The sequence below is a fragment of the Mauremys mutica genome, chromosome 2 (assembly GCF_020497125.1).
Source record: "Mauremys mutica isolate MM-2020 ecotype Southern chromosome 2, ASM2049712v1, whole genome shotgun sequence".
Lineage (NCBI taxonomy): Eukaryota > Metazoa > Chordata > Testudines > Geoemydidae > Mauremys > Mauremys mutica.
The window spans coordinates 41,741,883-41,761,846 of record NC_059073.1 but is presented as its reverse complement, the minus strand read 5'-3'; the positions used below and the strand labels follow the sequence as shown (position 1 = coordinate 41,761,846).

Sequence of the window (19,964 nt, the reverse complement as noted above, 5' to 3'; positions counted from 1 at the left end):
GGACACACAACTGCTAATAGTTTGAGAATTAACAACTTATTTCTACCCTTTTATGCCAAATAGCCAGTTTTTGATCTGTGATGGTATTTACCCCTGTCACCTGATGGCTTACTATATTCAGTAGCATTTTGTTAAATACTTTTTCAGAGGCTTTTTGAAAGTTCAAATACATTTGATAAACTCTGATCGAAGAATTTCTAGTAGATTAGAGTAGCACAATTTTCTTTTATGGAAGCCATGTTGTTTTGGCCTGATGGTATCATGGACATTTTAGTGTTTAGTAGTGTTAATAATAGTGTCTAAGTATCTACATGGGGAACAAATATTTTATAATGGGCTCTTCAATCCAGCAGACAAAGATATAACACCATCCAGTAGTTGGAAGCTGAAGCTAGACAAATTCAGACTGGAAATAAGGTGTAAATTTTTAACAGTGAATATAATTAACCATTGGAACTATTTACCAAGGGGTGGTGGTGGATTCTCCATCACTGGTATTTATTAAATACATTTTAGATTTTTTTAAAGATATGCTCTAGTTCAAAAGGAATTATTTTGAAGTTCTGTGGTCTGTTTATACGGAGGTCAGACTAGATGAACACAATGGCCTCTTTCAGCATTTGAATATGTAAGTGACTTCTTGGAGCATGAGGAATAGTTAGCCTTCTCTAGCTCTCTTTAAACATGTGTGGGGCACATTTAAGAGAGTTTGGCCCTCTATTTTTCCTTGTTTCACTCCAGTCATGAAATGGCTTCCTCAGCAGAAGAACCTGGGCAGAGAGTTTTGAAATGGGGTTTATGTTACATTGTCTATATCTGCTGTCAAAAATTGGTCTCTTCTGGAAGAAAATGTGGGAGCTTATTCCTCCAAACGTGCATAACTGGCCTAATGACTGTCTCATCTTAAAAGTCTTATGTGCTGAATTTTGAAGTTCCCCCCCCCAATTGGCAGACATTGTTACTAAAATTAGTATAACTATGCTACTTTTAGAAAATTCTGCTTACTGGTAAGGTATTTTATTTTTGTGCGATTTCCCTACTATTTCAAAGTAAACACCATTGACAAATGACATTAAAGGATATGTGTTTCTTTTATTAATGGAAAACTAAGATTTAGTATCTACTCAGTTTTTAGATAGCTTTTGTATTTTGTCATCCTTACAAGTCAGTGATTATACCTATGAGAGATACTATAGTTTGAACATTGTGCAGAAGTATGCTGGACGTTTGCACAGAGGCATTAGCTGTTTAGTTGATTGTTTTCCTTTACTATTGGCTTTAACTTATTAAAATACCACCAGGTTTTTAGTGGAGACTTGAACAAAATAATTCTTTAAAACATTATTTTCTCTGCTTCAGTAAAGTTATTTTAACACTTACGTGACTGAGAAGAGCTAAGCATGTGTCTTCCAAATGTGGTTTTGACAGGAGAAATCTCTCCTATTACATTTTAACGCTGACATGATACTATTAAAAAGAAACAAGATTGTCAGAATTATAAAAGATAAAGCAGATTTACTCGATGCTGTCCTTTTTCTCAGGTATACATATAATAGAGAATTCACCTGAGTTAAGCAGTTAATCATGGAGCTAAACAAATACAGATAGAAAAATGTTATATAATTACAATAAATGTGACAAAATATAATATATATAACTAGCAAGAAGTTTTATGATATACTAACTGTAATTGATTCCAGTGATTTGTCTGTTATTGCCAATGCAAATAATTGTAACATCTGTCAAAAACCAACCACTACTATGAAAACCTTTTAACATTTTGCACATAATAAACTATTTTATACATAAACTACCTTATTGTTTATATTAAAAACTAAAAAATATTCAGTCCGTTCCAGCCATTCTAACAAAAACTTTAATAAGTAGACATTGCATAAAAATGACACAATCCAGCAGTTATTTGGTAAGGCAAGCACAATCATAAATTTACCATCCATGCTTTTCCAAAAATACTAACCCATATTGTTCTCTCTGGACCTGTTGCAGGGATGACTAATCCAGCTGCTGAGGTCTCCCTTTATGTGTTTGATGGAACACTTGGCTTGGTAGACTACAGCTGTGTGTTTATGTGCAGTGCACACCTGCAGGGGCCTGACAAATAGCTGTAGTATGCAGAGTATACAAAATTACCCTGGCAGTGCTGCAAATAAGGAAGTTTCTGTTTTGAAGTCCATATGTGTGTGAGCTTGAGATGCCAGCTGGGGTATTTATGTTGCATTGCACAGATGTAAAACTGCCAACTGATTTTATACCAAATAAAGGCTAATCTTTTTATACATACTTGGTGTCAGAGTTATGAAGTGGTACATAAGAATGTTCTCACGACTTAGCTCTTTTAAAATAAAAGCTGACATTAAAAATAATTTCTATTCATATTGTGAGTTCAAGCAAACTGACTGCATTTATTTACATATGAGCTGTACTATAGAATCTTAAAGGTTTTCTTATTAGTGATGTACACTTCAGTATAAATAATAAGGACTTGATTTATTGTGTGCGCATACAGTATGCTGCATATCCTTTTTTCCTCTAGATTGGTTTAGCTCTGTGTTGAATCCAGTTTATGGGTTCTGAAATGTTAAAGCCAAATTTATATAGCTACTTAACTTGAAAGCTTTGCCTTCCTATTTTCAAGTGTGTTTAATTTATAGCAGACTGAATTTTTTATCAAATAAAACACAAAGTTTGAACATTTTAGCATTGTAAAGAAATACTTTTTTTAAATGTAAGAATTTTTCCAAATGTGTGGGAAATAGAAATAGCAAAGTTCATTTATTTGCTAAAATAAATAAAAGGTAGTGCAGATTTAGGGCTCTATTCTGTTACCACTAAAGTCAGTGACCATACTTTCAGTAGGAACAGGATTGGGGCCAATAGTGAAGAAGAAAAGATAAATGAAATGATGAATTTATAATATTCTGTTTTCCCATATATAATTTATTTTTAATGCTTTAAAAACATAAAAAGTGGTAATTTTTGTCAAGGCATATAGTTTGAGTCTGTGTGTTTCTAATACACCCTCATACTTCTTAACACCCACACGCTATCTTCAGTTTTAGATTTATTTCCCTCGATCCCCAAAATATACTGTTTTGTCTATGACTTATCAAATTCTTTTTATGCTTGTGTTTTTGAAAAATTGCTATTTACTCCAAACTACTGATTGTTTGAAGGCATGCAAAGTTTTGCTTTTGGGTGTCCATCTGTCAAATTATACATTTGAAACACATTTATCTAGAAGTGTACAAACAAATACACCATGGTGAAATGGGCACAGCTCCTATTCAAAATGGGAGGTACATCTGTGTATACTAGATTGAATTTTGTCCACAGATCTTAGAAATGTTTCTTTTCTCAAAGGCAGATGTACAACTTAGACATTTTGTTGCCAGTGCTCACCTTTTTGTCATAAATGGGACAAAAGGAGATAAATAACATATAAAATGGACATATGAGGCCAAGGCACTGATCCTGCAAAGTCTTAAGTGCATGTTTTAAACATTTGAACAAGTAGTGCCCCCAAAATTAGGCATGTGTGCAAGCGTTTGTAGGATCTGTGTCTAGATCATATATAAGCATGGTATCAGACCATATTTATTATAACTGTAAAACAATGTTTATAGAAGGTAAGCTGGCTAGCATATTTCCTGCCTAAACAAATAATGTTTTCTGTTTCTACAACATGACCTAGAATATGATTCTTTCACCTTTTGTGTTGTGAAAAAGGATATTTAACAAAAATAAGTGACAAACATTATCCCGATTCAGAAATACAGCATTTTGTTTTTAATTGAGAGAGTTTAGGAACAAATCAGGGATCTTGGATTTTAGGGCAGAGTTTAGCTGAAGAGATGATGATATATTTAGTGCAGAAGGAAAAGAGAGGTTGGTGTGTAAGCCACACTGTTTCAAAAATATCATCTCCAACTGGCTGACCTATAGCGTAATTTTGAAATAAACATGCTCTTGTGACCCTCCAGCTCAAAGGAAGCTTTGTACTAGATATTATAACTGCTGAGAACAGAGCTATACAATAGAGAAAACTGAGAATTGAGAAGCACAAGTCAAACTGGAAGACAAAAACTTCAAAAGAGATTACTTCTGCTATATGGGATATAAGAAATCTTAATTATTATATACCCTTATTTACCAAATACTTGTCAAATAAATGACTAAACCTAAATTATAAGACCAGAAGGACCGAACTCTTTATTACTCATGTGAGAGATTATGTTGCAAAGATGGCCTGGTTATTTAGTGTCAAGGCCAGCTCTCTTATAGAAGGATATTACTTCAAACAGTGCTGCCGCCACTGCAGGTTGCAAACATACAATTGAAGACTTCTAGTTCTCAGCTCATGCACAGATGTCTTTCCATAACTTTAGCCAGTAATTTCTTCAAATTGCTCAGTTTATCAGCAGCACATGTCATCAATCCCGGAGTGGTTGCTCAAGTCAAACTACAGAATCCTTAGCTTACAGATGCAGCTGCAAACAGGTGAACAGGCAGAAAGTAATTTGTGCAGCTTGGTGGCTGTCAGACGAAAGACAGACAATCTGTGTTTAAAACAGATTGCAGGCCTTGCATAAGCCAGACAAAAGGGTTTTCTACAACTGCAAATAATTCCAAGGTTAACATGTTTTCCTTTCTGCCATTAGGTGATTTGTTAAAATTGGAAACAATGAACATTATAATTCTACAGAGAAACTAGAGATAAGTTGAAAGAGAAAAACAGATCACAAATAAGTTTGTATCCTTCTGTAGAAAAGGATACAACCGGCATTCATATAGGCCTCCTTACAAATTATGCCAAGTTATAAAATAATGCTTTGTAAGTTATAAAGATATGTCAGAACACATTTAATATTATAGTAAAGACTTCTAATTGCCAAAAGAAATAATGTTGGAATAAGAATAAGTTCATAGTACTAAATCTTTACATTAAAATTTTGTTTTTTTTTCAGTAGTAAAAAGAAAAGCAAGAAAGGTGTATGTTTCACAGCTTACAGATTGTTAGAATTTGCATTTGTTATGTCAGAAGTTCTACCAAAATATTTCTGCAGATTTTTTGCTGACATGCTGCAAAGATGTATAAGGATTTCATTTGAACTTTGTCATTCCAGTGCTTCAAATGTTACAAGATAGTACTTGCTAGATTTGTAAAGTTTTACTTTACTAAAAAACTAAGAACATCAAAAGATTGTGGAAGTATTATAAAGAGATTAACTACAACACTAACCTAATTACAGTAGACGTTTTAAAATTTGCCAGAGATACCAATTTATGCTTGCTTTCCTGATCACGAGTGTTAGGTGTACTATGTAGTAACACAGAAGGCCTAATCCTTCCACTTCTCATGATCTCTATAAACTTCCATTGACCTCACAACTTCTTTAGCAGTCTTCCAAGAGGTACTCATCAAGCTAATGTAATATAGCCCTTCTTCCTGTTTAGTTTAGTGAGTAAGTAGTTATGTAGACTAATATTGACAGGTAATACTATGCTTGGTTCAAGTTGTTCTGGCAAAGTTTTTCAGCTTAGAGATTTGTAGATGGAAAAAGGTCCACAGCCTAACTTTCTACCATGAGTGAGTAAGAGAGTAGTTTTCTGCAGATGCTTTCAACAGTTTTCACAGAATTATGTATCAACAACTCTATTTATACTAAACCAGGGGTCGGCAACCTTTCAGAGGTTGTGTGCTGAGTCTTCATTTATTCACTCTAATTTAAGGTTTTGTGCGCCGGAAATGCATTTTAATGTTTTTAGAAGGTCTCTCTCTAGAAGTCTATAAACTATTGTTGTATGTAAAGTAAACAAGTTTTTTACAATGTTTAAGAAGCTTCATTTAAAATTAAATTAAAATGTAGATCTTATCAGTTTAGTGCAGTGGTTCTTAACCTGGGGTGCACGCATCCCCGGGGCAGGGCCGGTGCAAGGATATTTTGCACCCTGGGCGAAACTTCCACCTTGCCCCCACCCCCTGCACATCGGTTCATTGAGGGGTAAATCCCAATGAGCCTTGATAGACCTCAGGGGCCAGCCATGCCCAGGAGCTGCTCCCAACTCCAGGTTCCCCCTTCCCCACCCCCTGAACTCCCCTGGAGGGTGCACAGCCCCACCGCAAGCCCTCCCCACCTCACCCTGGTGGTCCCCGCCCCGAGTCCACTCACAGGCTTTGCCGGGATTGGGCCGCTGCAGCAGCTTGGCAGGGAGGAGCTGCCTTCTGGAGGCACCGGAGAGCCAGAGCATCCCGTTTGCGGCAGCAGTCAGCCCCAGCCATGGCGGAGCCAGCGCGGTGCAGGGGGGCAGCAGCCCTGCAAAGGCATCAGCGCCGCTAGCGGGGAGCATCCGCTACCCCCTACCTGTCCCCTGACTGCCCCAACACTTATCCACACCCCTGCCCCAAGACAGACCCCTGGGACTCACACGACCCATCCAACCACTCCCTGCCCCCTGACAGGACTCCCAGAACTCCCGACCCATCCAACCCTCTCCCTGATCCCTGACTGCCCCTCGGGATTCCCCTTACCATGCCGGTCAGACGCTAGCTCCACGTGGAGGCAAAACACACTGCCGGGCTGCTGCGCGCACAGCCCCTCCCCCGCAGAGTGCTGAGGTAGCGGGAGGGGCAGCGGCGGCGGCAGCTCACACTTCCGGGAGCTGCAGAACCCGAGCGTGGTGAGGGGGGAGCCAATGGGCACGCCTGCCTGCGCTGCGGCCCGGTGTCCCCCCAGGGGGGCTTTTGCTGCGGATGCATGCGGGCAGTGGTGTCTGTGAGCCCTCCAGCTCCCCCCTCGCCACGCTCGGGCTCTGTGATTCCCAGGAGTGTGAGCCGCTGCACCTCCTGCAGCAGGCTTAGGGCCCTGCGCCCTAGCAGCTCACACTCCTGGGAGCCCCAGAACCCGAGCGCGGTGAGGGGGGAGCCAGGGGGCATGCCTGCCGCCTGTCTGGGGTCCCTGCCGTGAGCCCCGCATAGCTTCCTGCCGGTCTGAGGTTCCATTCATTCAGCTGGCAGCAGGCTGAGTGGGATCAGCGGCCGGGACCCCGACTGGTAGCTGCGTGCCAGGCAAAATCGGCTTGCGTGCTACAGGTTGCCGACCCCTGTACTAAACAATCAAAATCACCATGATATTTTTTTAAGAAATTGAGGCTAAGATATTTTCCCTGCTTTATGAAAAAGTATTTAATACTTGTTGAGTTTTGGTTAATTATACAAAATTACTACATGTGTATAATTGATTTTGCACTCTTCCTCTCACAAGTCCCAACTTTTCCAGTCAAATGTTATAAAGGTATATTGTAGTAAAATGTAATATGTTCATCCTACCATAAAGTTAGGCATATAGTACATACTGCAATCCAATTATAATATTCTTACAGTGGAATAAATACTTCTGACCTGTTAGAATGTTTTTTATATAAAGTTAAACGTACATGTTAATGAATATATATTAATGAATACTCCTATAGAGAGTTGTGCTGAGATTGAAATTAAGAACATGACATTTCTTGATAGCTGAGAAATTTAAGGCACTGTAGAGGCTTCTGTTTTACTATACATAGTGTTTTTCTTTATGAAATACAAATTTTAAAGTGTCCTTGAAATCCATCATATTTTTTAATCATTTTAGGTAATAAGATATTTTGAACCTTTGACAGAGGAATTATTTGAAATAAAGGATGTCTTCTAACTTGCTCTTATGTTACATTAAAAGAATATATATGATTTTGGTTGTAGTTTAATTTTTTTAAGTACACATAGAGGATTTTTCTTTTAATCCATATCAAATCAGAGAGATTTTTAACATCTTGTGAATTAAAGCAAGTATTCATAATTAAAGAGAATTGACATTATTCAGACAGTGAAGCCTAACATAAAAATTATTTTCCTTTTTTTATTATGTTGCTAGCATGCCTTTTTTCATTTTAGTTGTGCGGGGTAAATGTTTTTTTTTTGTATTCTGTAGGTGTGACAGTGTACTGTACACACATACATAAAATACCCATATATGTGCTGTATATATTCACTGTGAAGGTGAGATCACCGTCTTGTAAAGGATGGTTTTAATTTGTCTTGGTGAATCAAGTGGATACTGTATTTAGAGGAAAAAAAATGCACTCATGCAGGTTGCTGTCTGCAGTCCAAATTGCTGATCAGAGAGTCTTTATACACATCAGTAATGTGCTGTGCAATATAAGCTGAAATACATTCCACAAGGGAGGAAAACGGAATAGGTTACATACGCTGTTCCTAAGTGCAATGAATATAAAACTCCATTACTCACTTTAAGCAGGTGCTTTTTATATGAGGCTTTAAAGAAATATAAAACTGCTGGTGAAATGATTGGTTTGTACGGACACAACTCAACTTCCAGTGCTTTGACCAGATAAAAAGAGTCTAAAAATATTCCTAAAACATTTCTTTAATGGTTTTGGGGATTAAAGGTTAGTATCCTTCTGGTGTAAGAAACTGCCACTCCAGATGCTAAAGGTACTGTTTATTTTAACTACTCACTAATGATACATAATATTTTGGGGATAAATAAAAAAAAACATTTCTTACTCTTTTTTCCACTAAAATTAGAACACTCTGTTCTTAAGTTTAACTTAAACCATATATATTTAAATTATTAGGGAGAATTCTGTGATTTTTAACTGAAAAAAAATTTGTAGATGTACACAAGATGATTTGAGTGGATTTGAATGCTACTGAAATTAGAAATAAAATACACGTTTTGATGTGATGAAATTTTGGTCTCCCTGGCTACAGAAGGTTAGGAGTGAAGGTTCAGATTCAAGTATTTGGGTTTTTGTTTTGTTTTCTTGTTTAAACAGCCAGTATTTCCCAAGAGAGAACAATGGTTGCTTTAAATAATGTTGGTAAATAATTGCTCAACATTTTCACATGTAATCCATACCACTTCTTACCTTTTCATTCCCTCAGGCTCCTATTGCAATCACTGTTTTTCTCTAACTGTCCCATTTCCCATCCAGTGACTGTTTTCAACAGCAACCTGCATTGCCACAGCACAGTGTAGTATATATCCCTATTGATGCTTCCCATTGGGTCCCCACCACCTCCGCTTATTCTGCCACTATACCTGCTGTTTTTAATGTCCAGCCTATTAATGAAAAATGTCTATTCTTACATGAGCACCTTGATGATTAATTGGTGTCTTTGCCTGAGACTCAGAATTTGTGCTCTCACCTCTTCATTTTACTTGAAATATCTTTTCCCATCTCATTCATTTTGAACAGTTCTTTTTCTAGACTTATAAAAGGCAAGTCTGTTACTGGCAAATTTGGATTTGTTTTCATCTCAATGTACACTAACACTTCAAATATATAACTACCGTTCTTACATCTTATTCAGCATGCAAGTTCTTGATTTAACAACTCTACATCCATAGTTTCTCTGGTTTCATGATGACAATAGGCCTTTTCTACTGTAATCATCACTTAACTGTCAATATCTCTGGTGACAGCCACTCTGACCCCCTGGCTTCTAGCTTCCTTTACCTCATAAAGGTAGGATAGTAATGATCTTTTACATTTTCACACCATTAACCTCTATACACCTTAAATTCTTCTCCCTTACTTTTTCTCATCCTACCATTGAAGTTATCTGTATTAGTTTGTATCTCCTCTTCCTCAGTGTCATGCATCACTGAGGAAACTAGTAACTCATTATCCTTGTTCCAGATTATTTTAAGTAATAACATTTGCTTTGTCCTTCAGAACAGGGGTTCTCAAACTTCACTGAACCACGACCCCCTTCTGACAACAAAAAAGACTACATGACCCCAGGAGGGGGGACTGAAGCCTGAGCCTGCACGAGCCCCACTGCCCTGGGGAGGGGGGCCAAAGCCAAAACCCGAGCTCTGTCACCCAGAGCTGAAGCCCTTGGGCTTTGGCCCCAGGCAGTGGGACTTGAACTTTGGCTTCATCCCTGGGCCCTGGGGCTTGGGTTTTGGCCCTGGGCCCCAGCAAGTCTAATGCCAACCCTGGTGACCCCATTACAATGGGGTCATGGCCCATTTTGGGATCCTGACCCACAGTTTGAGAACCGCTGCTTTAGAAGATTGAAAATATACCTGATCCTCTTGTTATCTTAAGGGCAGTCATCTGTTTCTATTCTTTATATGTTTGCAACCCTGAGTCCACTTCCAGCCTTTTTTTCACCTTATAAGATCAGCTATCATCCCTTGTATCAACAATTCCATCTCCTCTGGTTCTTTCCCTGTCATACTCAAAATAGTTGCTACTATCTACTTCATTGAAAATTTGCTCACCTTAATTTTGGTCTTAGTCATTAGTTAACTACTGCTCTCCAGTGCTCTTATCCTATTTTATTCAGGTTCTTACACTGTCCTTATCACTGTAGTATCTGAGTGAATTCCAGCAGTGCATTGAGCAGTATGGCCTAGGGCTTGTCTTCACTGCCGCACTACATCAGTGGTACTGCATGGTGAAGACGTGCTGTGTCGATGGGAGAGCACTCTCCTGTCTAAGTAATTACTCCGTCTCAATAAGAGGTGGAAGCTATGTTGGTGGGGAGTTCACATCCCTGAGGGAAATATCTTACGTTGACTTAAGCGGTAGTTTAGACAAGCTGCAACATCTGTCACATGTGGTTCATTTTCTTTCATCCTCTTCCATGGGGGAGAATTGTGCATGCTGGGTAGTGTTTTGTTTTGTTTTTGTTTTTTAAATATACATGCTGCTATATGTGTGTGAGAGAAGGCAAGGTCGAAAAAGTGTGCTATGCACTAGGAGCAGAAGGTGGTGAAGTTTATGATGGGCTCCTGTACGAGTTCATTCAGCTGTCTTAGACCAGTCCCCAAGAAACATTGTCTCCTGCATAGACTAGCATTCTCTTTATGGTATTTTCATTGTGCCTGAGCAGTGGAGTTGTCAAACAAAGTCTTCATCCCAGAGTTTAAGATGATCATTTAGATATTCTGAGGCCAGGCCATGGAGCAACTTGAAGATAAGGATTGAGGCCTTGAACTTGAGTCTGTATTCTATGGAATAGTGGAGGCCAGGTTTTATGTGCTTACGGTACCCTGTGTTGATGAGGAGATATGCTGTAGTGTTCCGTACCGATTGGAGTTTTGTAAGAATGACTGGCTTCCTGACCATGTATATTGGATCACTGTAGTCCAGCTGAGAGGTGATGAAGGTGTATATAATTGAGGCCAGGTCATCATCTTCCAGGGTTGGATGGAGTCTCCTGGCCCGGGAGGTGGTAGAGATCATTATTTGTAGATGCTGCTATATGAAAGCTTGGTGTCAGCAAGGAACCCAGAAGCATTCGTAAACTACATACAGAATTGATTAATAATCGTTGTGTACCTTGGCTGCATACCCTTCAAAGAGCTTTCCTCTTTTTCCCCAGCAACACCTCTGTCTTGTTCAGGTTCAGCTTCAATCAGATCTTCCAGTTACTGGACTATCTTGGTGGTAATGGTATGGTCATTTGTGGTAAGTAGAGCTGTATATTGCTGGCTCTTCAGTCTGTGTCATCCTACCAATTTACCTATTGGCTGAATGTAGGTGTTGATAGGTCCGGCGAGAGAATTGATCCTTGTGGGACTCCACAAGTGAGGTGTTTGGAGTGTTTCCCATCACTGGTCATTAGGAGTGACTTAAGCCATTTTCACCACAGTTGCCTGGGCCCCTATTGCTTCTCTTGGGTAGGACATGAGGATGAAAATGAAAGTCTTCTCTCTCTCCATTTACAGCAAGAGAGCATTCATCAATGCCACAAAAGCTGTTTCCATCCCATGTCCTGCCTTGAGTCCATCAGTTAGATGAGCTTGTAGTTAGCTTTTGTTTGAGCTTGCTTAGGAGTGGAAGGTTTAATACTGAGCAGTAATTGGCTAGAATCATATGTTCAGGGTTGGTTTCTTCATTGTCGGTTGCACTATTGCATATTTGAAGGAGGAAGGGAGTATTCTTTCCCTCAATGAGGCATTAGTATTTGCCACAAAAAGCACAAGTTGCTTATGAGTCTTTTCCACCAACCAGGAAGGGCATGGGTCAGATTCACGTATCTTGGGTTGAGACTCCTTTTAGGGTGTCCAATACTTCTTCGTGAATGAATGTACTGAAAGCTAGGAATGCAGGCAAGCTGTTTGCTGCCTGGGTTGATGGAGTGGATCCATGCTGTTTGAGAAGCCTTCCCAAATACCCATGATCTTTTCAGTGAAGTAACTCTTTGCAGTGCTTTGTGCTGGTTTCAGTTATGGGCTATAGACTCTCAGGACTGATGAAGTGGTTTACCACATTGGATAGCTACTTAGAATGGGATTTGGCATCTTCAGTGGAGGTTGATAGAAAGTTTTTCTTGGCCTGTAATACTACTTCAGAATAATCTTTGTCATTCTCCAACCTGTTGGTTTCAGCTTTCGTTTCTTGCCGTAGGTGCTTGAGTTTCCAACCTCTCTGTCTCATCTGGTGCAGAGTATGAGAAAATCAAGGAGATATATGTGAGTGAAGGGAAGAAATGAGCTGTATGGGGGTCAGAGTGTTCATGGCTGAGGCTAGAGTATGATGATGATTATTCACCAAATCACTGAAACCTTGTCCTGTGGTGGAATGTTGTTCTGCTTCAGCATGCTTTGAAATTTGATTAAGTCTGAGTCTTTGTGTTTGAATCAGGGTCATGTGACTTTCTTGTCATTTGGAATTGGACCAGTCTGTTTCTTGAGTACTGGTGGATGTGTTGGAAGCATCATACAACAGAAATGATAATAGCAGCAACAATAATACTAAGTAGGTTGAGTCTAGGAAAAGGGGGATGTAAATGGCATCAGATGTCTCCTTGAAATAAGCTGTCTGTGGTCATGGTGCATCTGCTGCCTTTATCTGCTTTGGAGGAGAGGGGCGAGAGGAAGCTAAATAGTTCTTACTATTGAACAGTGTGTGAATTACAGCTGTAAAAATGTCCTCCTGGTTAGAAGAAGGTAGCAAAGGCTGAAGGAGCAGGAATGAGGCTAATGACTCCTTCTCCATAAGAGAAGTGTCTTTTGGGAGCCTAGTTCCTGGTGGCGGTTCTTGAGCTGGAGAAAGTGACTTGGAGAGTCATCACAACCTCATTTTCAAATTTTAGAAAAATCTCTCTAATTTTTTCTTATTTTTTGGAAATGAACAGTGGTCCCTTCCATGCTGCTATGTCCTTGCTGGTGAAGGGAAAGAAAGAACAGCCAGAGAAGTGGGGACCCTGAACCCTTTAAGGGTAGTAAAGCTCCCCTGCTGCTGCTGTGACCCTACTGTTGGAACAGGACAAGTCCCCTTTATTGGTGCTCTGGCTCCTCAGCTACTTCCAGTTGGGCTGGTGGCATGTGGGGTTGGCTGCTTTTGGTTCCCATTGCTGCTGTGTCACTTCTGTGGGAAAGAGGGAAAGAAGCTCTGTCTCCAACTCTCTAACTAAGCTTTTTCACCTCTCTAACCAAGTACACAACAACCTTGTTAAAACTACAGTTCAACAAATCAGATAAGCATGTGCTGAATTTCAAGCACATGAGTAGTCTCACTGAAGTCTTGTGGTTAGAGTTAAGCATGTACTTATATGCATTACTGGATCAAGATGTAAGGGCCTGCTCTAACGTTCTTTAAGACAGTGGGAATATTTCTATTGACTTCAAAGGACATTGTATTAGTCCCTAAATTTTCTTTTATTTGGGTAAAAACTACTTGCTCCCATTCATTAATCTGTCTCTTTTCACCCAACTCTTAATCATTCTGATGTTTGTGTGCCAATCTTCACTTTGTGTCCTGGCCATACCATCATTTCCTGCTACTGAATGCTTTAAATACTGAAGTCCTCTCTTTGAAGCCACCTCAAAAACATTGCTAGAATCCATTTGGGGCCACTTCTGAAAATTTTAATCATGCCTTACTCATTTCCCATCTCATATTTTGCATTTCCCTCTTTTATGATCTTCCTAAATCATTACTCTTTAAACTTAATGGGTGTTCAGATACTTAGTTCAGACTTTCTTGCCGTAAGTAGTAGTAATATATCACCTTTATCTTTCATTCCCTTCACTGATTTCCTGTATATCATAAAATTCAGTTCAAAACTACCCTCCTGATTTTTCCACTAATCACTGCAAACTCATTACTTTACCAGTGCATTGGTAATGGATATAAAGGTTGCTAAGATCACCAATTAAGGTGTAGATATTAAAAAAAAATATCTTAGGTTAAGTTAGGGTTCACAATAAGTATCAGATTGACAGCCTTGGTGATTGAAGTCTTTAATTTAGCCATAAAGTGCCAGATTGTGACTTGTCCTGCAGATGACATATGGAGGGGGAAGGTTGCAACCTTTGTACTCCTTCACATTTAAGGAGTACCCAGTAGGAATGTGAGGAGGCCAGGCCTTGACCCCAAAGAATAATGCTGCCTTACCTATGGAAACCTTACTACACCGTTCTAAGGGGTAACACAGTTGCTATGCTCCCCGGGAGCTCTTAAGTAGCATGTCTCCTTGAGGCCTTCCTGTACATATCGCTGGAAAAGAACAGCTCTGTGCACTTCTGGAGACTAATAGAATGAACATTAAAGTGAGTTATTGTACCATATAGGGAGTGTAAAATGTCAAGGCAGAGCTTTGGGAAATCTTTCAGCCAGTTTTCCAGTTCTGCAATATAGAAGAACAAAATTTCATGTATCTGGTGGTGGTGTTTTACACTATGTGAAATATTCCAGTTCATCTAAAACAGAAAAGCTACATGTGACATACTTAGAGAAGAGTTTGATTTTGCTGAAATCTGCTCCACAGAAAAGCAGGTATCTTCTACAAAAGCAATACAATCAGAAAAGGGTAATCTATCTCTGCATTCTTACCTGAAGCAAATGTAAAATCTGCTTGAGTCATACTACATCTCAGTAGTTATGTATACTGACTATCTCCCTATAGTCTATGGTTACCATGTTGCTGAAGTAAGAAAGAAATTAGCTAAAGAAATTTGTCAGCTGTGATGGGGGGAAAAAAACACATGATGAGCATGACTGCTCTCTCCTACTTTCTCTCAATGAATTTGTTGATGTTGAATAAGGGAGTGAAGTGAATCTCATAGCAATTCTATTGGAACATTGAGTTCTAGAGAGCAATATGTTTTCTCCTCACATTTTTTCCCTGTAGTTTACTTGCAAAAATTCCAAGAATCAAAGGACAACCCTGTATATAACTTGCATATTGTACTACCATCTTAATGGCACATTTGAGGACAAAGTTGCAGCTTTGGTACAAGCTGCACTGTCTTCTTTGAAGAAGGGGATGTACTCATCCAAACGTTCTGTGTAGCGGAAAACAGGAGAAATTAACACCAAGGGAGGTAATACTGCTACATAGATTCCAAGGCCAGAAGGAACCAATGTGATTATCTAGTCTGACTGCCTATATAATACTGGTCATAGAACTTCCCTGAATTAATTCCTGTTTGAACTAGTGCATATCTTTTAGAAAAAAAAATCTTGATTTTAAAATGGCCAGTTATGGAGAAGCCACTGTAACCACTGGTAAGTTGTTCCAGTGATTAATTATCCTCACTGTTAAAAATGTATGCCTTATTTCCTGTCTGAATTTATCTACCTCAATTTCCAGCCATTGTTGCTGGTATATCTGTGTCTGCTAGCTTGAAGAGTTCATTATCAAATATTTGTTACCTATGTAGGTATTTATAAACTGTGATCAAGTTACATTATAACCTTCTTTTTGTCTAGCTAAATAGATATGTTCCTTGAGTCTATCACTATACTGTATGTATGTCCTTTAATCATTCTCATGGCATTTCTCTCAACCCTCTCCTATTTATCAGCATCCTTACTGAAATGTGGACATCAGAACTGGACACAGTAGTCTAGTAGTGGTTGTACCAGTGCCATATACTGATGTAAAATAACTTCCTTGCTCCTGGAGATTCTCTTGTTTATGAATCCAAAGATTGCATTCACTCTTTTGGCCATAGCATTGCACTAGAAGCTTGTGTTCAGCTAATTATCCAGCACGACCCCGTCACGCTGTTTGGAATGGCTCACAACTGTGAATGCCAACCTCAGGGCAGACTACCAAGAAGCAGGGCAGAGACCCCAAACTGGCTGTATGTTCTATGTTAAATTTCACCAACCCAGTAACAAGTGTGAACTCCTAAAGCACTATAACAGTCTTACAATGGAATCACAGACCGTCCCCTTGAGGATTCCAGTCTATCTTGCCACCCAGGCAACCTGGACTTAGTGATAGATAGTTGCTATACACTACAGATCACAAAATATTCACGTTGCTCCCAGTGCCAAGAGATCAGCCACTTACCCCAGGTTAATGTATACATTAGATCTTATACCAAAGACAACACTAGTAGCCAATCCTATAGTAAGCTATCTAAAGATTTACTAACTAAGAAAAGATGTGAGAGTTATTACAAGGTTAAAGCAGCAAGCCTTTATACACAAATGAGTTACATTCTATGGTTCCAAAAAGTGACAGAGTTGTAGTGATATGTCTGCTCTGAATGTCTTTTAGGACTATCCCAGGTCGACCCTGGGGATCTCTGTTTCATATACCCAGCCCTGTGAAAGTTCAAACTACAAAAGAGATGACAATTTTTTTTTCTTGTCAGCTAATTTTATTTCTTTCTTCCAGAATTCAGGCTGATGTGATGAACCCTTTTGCATGTAGCCTCTCCATGGGTGTAAGGGGTAATTAGCAAAATCTTTGTATTGTGATGTCCCAGAATGGTCCCTTTAGTTTTGGTGGCCCATCTGGGTTCACAGTTTCAGAGCAAACATGTTTTTAGTTACAAAGCAAAAATGTAAATATTTCCTTATAGCAGATGATAAAGATATTATAAATGAGATTAATGCATGCAGCAATTTACAAACATTTAATAAAGTCTAAACACATTGTTCTAAGTCCAATACTCATCTTAACAATACTAACACACAGGTGAAACAGACTGGTTTCCAGCAGTGAATTTGTCAGTGTTCAGCTGAGGCCTAAAGCCTTGGCAAGAGCAGGCATCTGTTCTGCCAGAGTCACAACCCACAAGTCTTTTTCAGAGCCATTGCTTCCCAGGAAAGAGCTCTCCGATCTTGTACGTATGGCCTCCATTCTTTGCTCCTCAATTTATACCTTTACATTTGTCCTTATTAAAACACATGCTGTTTTCTGTGCTCAGTTTACCAAGAGGTTCAGATCACTCTGTTAGTAACCTGTCTTCATTATTTACTGCCACCCCCCCCCATGTTTTGTCATCTTCAAACTTTATCAGTGATGATTTTATGCTTTCTCCAGGTGATTAATAAAATTGTTAAACCAAGTAGGGTCAAGAACCAATTCCTATGGGACTCCAGTAGAAATACACACACTTGATTATGATTTCCCATTTACAATTACATTTTGAGACTGAGCTATTAGCCAGTTTTTAATCCATTCAGTGTTTAATCCATTTAATCCATTCACTATGTAAAAAGATCTGATATGAGGCTGCAGGAAGAGTTTGTATTTTGTTTTCCTTAAAGGCATAGTGTATAAATGATGTCTTCCCCCGACCCCCTTTTATTTAAATGAGCTACAACAAAATAATTTATGTGACTAAAGTTCTGTATCCAAATGTCCCCACACTAATTTAAGCAGGAAATTAGCTTGATGCACAAGTTTACATGAACTCCATTAAGCAGAAGGGGTTTCAGACCTTGCTTCCAGCATTTGTTCACGTATGCAACATAGTCTTGAATAAACATACTTTGGGTAGGAAACATCAAACTTTTGTAGTGTTGGCAATATTATTTTTGCAATGGTTTCAAAATTAGTGTTTTTTTCTTCAGACGTGCACTAAAACATTTCTTAAATCTTACAGAGCATTGTTTGGTTGATACTAGCCATCAAAATGTCATATACAGTGTAGTTGTAGCTGTGTTGGTCCCAGGATATAAGAGACAAAGTGTGTGAGGTAATATCTTTTATTTTGCCAACTTCTGTTTAGAGAGACAAGGTGGGTGAATGTCATGTGTAAGACACAGGAAGTATGTGGCATATGATGACATCACGTCCAGCCCTCCTGCCTTTTTGATTAATGAAAAATTGTGTGTGAGAGAGAGAGAGGGTTAGATATATACAGCCTGAAATATCTCCATACAGCTGCTAGTTATGAGCAGGTGAGGTAACCTAGGAATGATGTGTATGGCTTTTCCTTTGAGGGACATTGGCAGAGACTCAAAGAATTCTGAGGGGAGGGCAGGAGGAACTGCCAAAGGAGATGGTGAAAGAGTCTTAGAGAAACAAGACACAGCTATAGAAACCAATGGAGAACAATATGCTGAGGAGGAGGGACTGATTTTCTTTGGCAAAAAGACCAAGATAAATGAGGATGAAGGAAGAGCCAACTGAGTATCTTGAAGAGCGATGCAAACGATTTTGGTTCTGTTATTACCAAGCTGAGCTAAACTGGTGACTCTAGAGTTTTGCATCTCGTCATCAATCACTTGAACTTGCCCAGTGCTCTCTAAGTTGAAGGAAGTTATTTTTGGCTACTTTGAATGCTGAATGTTTTCTTTCAGGTTTGCACTTACAGTTCTCTGAATTAACCTTAACTACTACTTTAAAGATAGACACCATACATACCACCCTTTAACTGTTCAATATATCAGGTGTCTTAGTAATACATATTTAGTTGAGTAGCTGAACTACCCTTTTCTTAGATATGTGCATTTTAACTTGCTTTTCAAGCCATTTCATCTAACGTCCTTATTTTTAAAACACCCTTCTCGAAATTTGTCTTATACCTCTAAGTATGATCTCGCTGACAAGAATGTCAGTTATTTTGTAGAAAATGTTACTTAGTGGCTCAACCACACTTACTTCCTGAACCAACACCCGTGTGTAATTGAACACTAAATCCCCAGTAGCCTCCTATTCTTCTATGTTCCAGAATAAGCTGTTATACAAAACAATTATTTTGATATTAAGAAATTTTCTCCAAATGTGCTTTTCCACCAGTTTGGTTTTGGGAAATCGAATTTGGCCATTATTAGTACACAGTAGTAGATATGGTTACCTCTTTGAATTCTCAACATTGAGTTTACTATCACTAGTCCAGTTAAAACACTGGTAGTGTGTATATATTTGTGAGTTAGTGACTATGAATTAGTATTTTGATGTACAGATGTTACCTCTTCAGAAATATTATTTGGACCATATTTTTATAATCCTTTTATACTACTTCCCAACCTCTATTACCTAATGTTTTAAATATATTTTTATTGAGGGGAAACAAGGCATATCACCAAGATTTCTACTACAGCTATAAGGGCTTTGATTTTACAAACACAGTACATTATCATTGAAGAAGTGGTTTAATAGATTGGGAAATAACTTAAAAAAAGAAATCCTTGGCAAGAAAGAATGATATAAATAAGGCTTTTCACATGAGAATAAGAAGCAGGATTTGACCAACAGAATTTATTTTGGATAGGTCAGTGAAGACTGCTGCCCAGTGGACAGCATGTTTTGAAAAAAATGATTTAGAAGCATTTAAAAAAGGTTAGAAAGTGATGGTAGAAAATATAACATACCAGAGTCATTCCTGGTGTAACTGAGCTTACTTGAATGATGTTACAGGAATGAATTTAGCCTCCTGACTATTGAACAAATCAATGTGAGTTGAAATATGGTGTCTATCTTTTTCTTTGCCTTATCTTCAGAAATATATAACTCAGATTAAAAACGTCCAGAAGAGCACATAAAAGATAATTTGAAGAAATACATGTAATGACATTTGCAAGTGCTAGGATTATTTTTCTGAAGGACTCAGAATTCTGAATGACAAAAAACCGATCAGACCTGCTTTTGATTGTTTCATATAAAACAAAAACAATGGAACTCTTGCTAACTTTGTTGAAAAGCATTAGTAATGAAATGAAAATATCTACAG

At 38.6% G+C, this 19,964-nt stretch overlaps 1 protein-coding gene across 4 annotated transcripts in view; it reads left to right on the top strand.

The window, feature by feature from the left end:
• Positions 1-19,964, top strand: part of VPS13B (vacuolar protein sorting 13 homolog B) — a 902,514-nt gene that overhangs the window by 284,139 nt on the left and 598,411 nt on the right. The window contains exon 18 of one of the 4 annotated variants that reach the window (XM_045002960.1): positions 2,008-2,253. The exons of 2 other annotated variants lie outside the window; for them this stretch is intronic. In XM_045002960.1, the coding sequence (XP_044858895.1) occupies positions 2,008-2,123 (116 nt within the window). In that variant the 3' untranslated portion in view covers positions 2,124-2,253. Of the gene's footprint in view, positions 1-2,007; positions 2,254-19,964 lie in introns of those variants that run through there. One more of the 4 variants, XM_045002961.1, reaches the window with a different exon arrangement.